Raw genomic sequence first — 5139 nt, 5'->3', positions numbered from 1 at the left:
GGCTGACCGCGCGGACAGGTACCGCTGGCGCTGCAGGGCCCGCGCCTCTGCCGGGCCCGTCCTCCCGCGGGTGAGGGATCCCCAGTGGTACAGGGCAGGAAACCTCCCGTTCGCAGCAGCTCTGTCCGTGCGTGACCGTCTTCTCGGTGGTTCCCATCTTAAAAGGCAGGGTTAACTGCCAGGCTGCTGCCAGCCTGGAGACCACCCCACCGGGCCCCCTCTGCAATGTGAACACAGGGGCTCTGAGCAGTAAGCTCCATTGCTCTCCCCACAGCGAGGGGAACATCGCTCCCCCTGCTCTAAGCACAGCCTGCAGCGGGTGTGAGATGTGCCGCGGGTTCTTCACGGGACCGCAGCTCCTCGGGGCTGGTGATTGTGTTCTGCAGTGACACTAAAGAACTGGAGCCTGACACTGTTTTGCCTTTAGCTCTGTCCAAGTCCAGCAGAAGAGCTCAGCTGTTGTGCAGAAGAAGTCCTACGTCCCCAGTAGCAGGGGTGAATATATTGTCACCAAACTCGATGACCTGGTCAACTGGGCAAGAAGGGTGAGTTCCTGAAACCGCTGTACTCACTAGGGAGCAATGGGATCGAACGTTTGAGGTGCTGATGCGAAATGGAGTTGAGCCATCTCTTCCTCAGGGTAAAAATAGCTTCCAAATTCTCCAGTCTCTTGGCCCGAGGTGACGTTTGGGTGCTGTGTCAGAGCAGGCGGGTGGTGCAGAGCAGTGCAGGCTGCCTGTCTGAACAGAGCTGGCCTTCAGACACGAGCAGAAGGTGCCTTCTGGTTTTCCATAATCCCTGTAACGAGCGGCTGCTCTGTGCCGTGGAGAAGGCTGAATCCAGGGTGCTCTGGCTTAGCTGAATTCTGCCTTCTCCAGCCACCGCTGCCCGTGTGCAGGGCTCCTGAGGTGGCTGCTTTAGCAGTGTGACACGTTAAGGGGAGCGTCTTCACCTCTGAGCACGTTCAGCATCTCTGAGGCTGCGAACACTCTGATCTCTACACATCTGTTCCCTGGAGCCGTGGGGTTTGCTCTCCTACGTAATGGCAGACACCAGTGCACTGAACAGACCTTGAGCCTTCTCTTGTTCTGCTTCCTTCTCTGATCACCTCTTGCCCTTTGAGTCACCCGTGCAGGGTCTGGGCTCTCTCCACAACCTGCCTCTTCTGCTGCAGAGCTCCCTGTGGCCGATGACGTTCGGCCTGGCCTGCTGCGCCGTGGAGATGATGCACATGGCAGCTCCTCGCTACGACATGGACCGCTTCGGGGTGGTGTTTCGAGCCAGTCCCCGGCAAGCTGATGTCATGATCGTGGCTGGCACCCTGACAAACAAGATGGCCCCGGCTCTCCGGAAGGTACCGGGGCTGCGCTGGGCACCTCGTGCGTGCTGCGAGGCAACGGGGGGCTGAGCTGGGCTGTCTCTGTCCTGCAGGTCTACGACCAGATGCCAGAACCTCGCTACGTGGTCTCCATGGGGAGGTGAGTGCCAGGACATGCTTGTTGCCTCGTACTTGGTGGGAGAAATCTGCTGTTGCCTGCTTGAGCCAGGGAGATGAAGGGAGAGGAACCCATTTCTCACTTTGTTTCCAACCCCTGAAACTATATAAAGAGGCCTTGTTACAAAGGAAACATAAAGGCTCCCTTTCATTAGGATGAGGAGAACAATGTCTGTCAAATCACTGTGAACTGCAGAGTTTTCCCTCAGGATTTGCAACTTGCAGAGTCTGGGGACTTGCATGTGTCCGGAATATCATAATTCGTGTTTAGATTAAACCTTTCAAACAGCTTTGGCAGCACAAGACAGAACCTCAGCTTCGTGCAGCTCCGGCATGGCGGAGCTGACAACTTGTTTGTCTCCTGGGGCTGAGGGCAGCCATTGCAGCACGGTCTGGAGCGGAGAGAACAGCTCTAGAAATGCTCTGTGCAGATGTGGTGAGATCAAAAAGGGTTTGCAGTATGGAGGAAGGACTGTCTCTGCTTCGTAGGAGTAATGAAAATGGTTGGGTTTGGTTGGGTTTGATTCATAGAATCATAGAATGGTTTGGGTTGGAAAGGACCTTAAGATGATCCAGTCCCAACCCCTGCCATGGGCCGGGGACACTTCACAATGCCGCTCAAGGCTCGGTCCAGCCTGGCCTTGAACACTGCCAGGGATGGAGCATTCACCACTTCTCTGGGCACCCTGTGCCAGCGCCTCAGCACCCTCACAGTAAAGAGCTTCTTCCTTGTATCCAAACCTGAACTTCCCCTGTTTAAGTTTAAAATTCAGCTTGAAATGTAACAGCCTGTGGGTGTAGCCTCTGCCTGCCAGGCCTTGTGAGCGGCTGAGTAGCCACGGTGTGGACCTTGGCATCAGCTGTAAAACGTGGCGGGGGGCTCCTTGCCCCTGGCGCTCGGGTGCAGGCCCCATTTTATCCTCTGCCTCCCGCACCCCTTTGCCTCCCGTCTCCTCTCCTGGGGCTGCCAAACGGTGTTTAACCAGGCTGAAACCTGCCTGTCTCTCGCAGCTGTGCCAATGGAGGGGGTTACTACCACTACTCCTACTCCGTGGTGAGGGGCTGCGACCGCATCGTGCCGGTGGACATCTATGTGCCAGGTAGGAAGGGTGGCTCCACGTGCCGTGGCGCCAGCTCCGAGCAGCACGGCAGGGAAGTTAACTTGGCCCATTTGGACAGTGTTTAGTGTAGTTTTTCAAGCTCTTTCTGTTTCAAAGTGTGGTGTTGAAGTTGCAGATGCTTCAGTAAGAGGAGTGGGGTGGTTCTGGTGATGTTACTTACCAGCATCCATTGTGTAAAGTGTGGGCTCTAGTTTAGTCAACCACATACTCTTGTGAGATATCACTTCGTTGAAAAGTGAAGCATTTCTATGTTTTAAAAAGACCTTTCCAGAAAACCTACAGGCGGCCTCTTGCTTTTCTAAACCCCACAGCCAGTGACATACACAAAGGCAGAGGGAGGTGGAAGCTGCTTCGGGGCAAAGCCTGGGGTTTGTCGCTTCTCCATCTGCTGGCTACATTTCAGTGCAGCAAGCAGCCCCGTGGCTTCCTTTTTCTCTCTCTCAGGTTGCCCACCTACTGCTGAGGCTTTGCTGTATGGAATCCTGCAGCTTCAGAAGAAAATCAAACGGGAGAAGAAGATTCAGATCTGGTACAGGAAATAGACTTTTATTTATGACCTCCCCTCTTGCTTGCCTTCATACGCACAATCAACCCGTGTCCTCACACGCCTTCTAATAAAACTCTACCTGGTTATGACACTCTTCTGTCTTTAATACATCCCTCATATCTGAAGTGGTTTAATTCATTTAAAAACCAGATTAAAAAGCAGGAGTTGGATTTGGTAACATTCACTGTGGTGTTTTCTGATCTGAATGGCTCTGAGGGAGGAAGATTCTTGAAGACTTTGCCTGAAACCTGGGATTTGCTCCCTGAGCTCATTTCTTACTACCTACTTTTTGTTTATAATTCGTACAAAGGATCTAATAAATCCTTTATACCTGTGTGCACAGCAGCCAGAAATCAATTCTATTTCTGTAAGGTAAGTAAAATATTAATGCTAAAAATGTGACTACTAAGAACGAATGCTGCAGCGCTCCTTGGCACAGGAGGAATGGAGCAGCCCCTGGCAGGTTTTGGTGCTGGATGTGGCCTGGGACAAGGAGCAGTCACAGCAGAATTACACACACGCTTTTGAAAGACAAATAATTTGCTCTGAATCAGCAACTGTGGGTTTCATTTGGGGTTTTTAATGGATTTTATCCCTTCTGGGTAAAGAGAGGAAGCGTCATTTACACGCTGTTGAACTGCAAGGAGGTTGTGAGGATCAGAACTTGCTGCAGTGGGCTTCAGCCAGAAATCCTGGGAAAACCACCAGGGAGTTTGGCCACCCGGGATTTCTGAAAATGATCCAGGTTTTAGAGGATAAAACATCTGGTCCTTGAAGCCCTTTGGCCAAAGGCTCTGCACCAGGCTCTTGAATTACAGCTTAACTGAGGTATTCATCAAGGAGGTCTGAGTCTTGAGTGGAAATGACTGGCCCTTGGGGTGGATGCCTGGATGCTGGGTGGGACTTTGCTCTGCAGAGCCCAGAGGCCCCTCCAGGGCAAGGGCTTCATGCTGGGTGACATCCTCTGGGTGACATCCTTGGTGGGGCAGGGAGTCCTTTTGTCCAGAAGGTCCCCTGGAGACCCAGGACTTCCATCCTAAGCCTCCAGCCACCTCCTGCCTCCAGGTAAATCAGCTTCAATCTTCTCATGAGCATCAAAGGAGATAAGAGCCTTCCTCCTCCTCAAGTGTGCATAATCAGTTTCCTTTCCTTAGTGTTTGCTTCCTGTGGCTTCAGAGCAGCCCCAAGGGATGGTGCCAGGCTGGTGGCACCCTCAGTACTTAACGATGGTGGGGGTGATCATCTTCTGGAAGGAGTAATACCTGCAGTCCTTGGGGGAGACCAGGTCCATCACCGCGGTGCTGATGTTCTCTTTCTTGAACCCGGCCTCCAACAGGTGCCCTACCTGGGTCTCCTGTGAGAGAGGAGGGTGGGAAGGAGCAAGCAATGGTTTGAGCTGCCCAGATGCAAGTGGAGGTGCTACTGAGCCCCAGCCTGTGTGGATACAGGACAGTACAAGTTAGCCGGTGCAGGGAGCCCCATCTTGGGCTGCTGTGGGCAAAAACCTGCTGACCTTCCCTCAATGTTCCCTGCTAAGCCCTGGCTGGAGGAGCTAAGCAGCTGGAGAGCTCTTGTGCTGCTCCTCAACCCCAGTGTCAGGCAAATGATGCAGGAGGTGCACAATCTGATGGGGCAGCTTTGGGGACCCTGGGTTGGGCCGGGGGTGCCAGGCCCTCCCCAGCCCACGGAACAATGCTCACCTCAAACATCTTCTCGATGTCAGTGTACTTGGTCTTCAGCAGCTCCCCCCAGGAGGTCAGGTTGCAGTAGGTGAGGACCCCGCCGGGCTGCAGCAAGCGGAAGGCATGGTCCTGCAGAGGGGATGGAGGGAGCGCTGGCTCAGCACTCGGCCCTCAGCACTCAGCACCCAGCTCCCACCTTACCTCCCCCCAAGCTCTTGCTTCTCCCAGACATTGCCCCAGCCCTATGCACCGCCCCTCCCCACTGCTCCACCACAAAAGTGGTGCCAAGGCCAC

At 54.0% G+C, this 5139-nt stretch overlaps 2 protein-coding genes across 2 annotated transcripts in view; one reads left to right on the top strand and one right to left on the bottom strand.

The window, feature by feature from the left end:
* Positions 1-4: 4 nt before the first annotated feature.
* NDUFS7 (NADH dehydrogenase (ubiquinone) Fe-S protein 7, 20kDa (NADH-coenzyme Q reductase)) lies at positions 5-3248 on the top strand (the record flags this gene model as incomplete). Its single annotated transcript, XM_010024548.1, has 6 exons — positions 5-18; positions 428-545; positions 1175-1354; positions 1432-1478; positions 2507-2595; positions 3061-3248. Coding segments are annotated over 6 exons (546 nt in total), but the record flags the coding sequence as incomplete, so codon positions are not given.
* A 1128-nt stretch (positions 3249-4376) lies between these two features.
* GAMT (guanidinoacetate N-methyltransferase) overlaps positions 4377-5139 on the bottom strand; it is a gene marked incomplete at its 5' end in the record, with an annotated part of 983 nt that continues 220 nt past the window's right edge. The window contains 2 exons of the mRNA XM_010024547.1: positions 4377-4517; positions 4864-4974. Coding sequence (XP_010022849.1) covers positions 4377-4517; positions 4864-4974 — 252 coding nt within the window. The remainder of the gene's footprint in view (positions 4518-4863; positions 4975-5139) is intronic.

The sequence above is a fragment of the Nestor notabilis genome, unplaced genomic scaffold (assembly GCF_000696875.1).
Source record: "Nestor notabilis isolate BGI_N333 unplaced genomic scaffold, ASM69687v1 scaffold23041, whole genome shotgun sequence".
Lineage (NCBI taxonomy): Eukaryota > Metazoa > Chordata > Aves > Psittaciformes > Psittacidae > Nestor > Nestor notabilis.
This window is presented reverse-complemented; position numbering and strand designations above follow the sequence as displayed.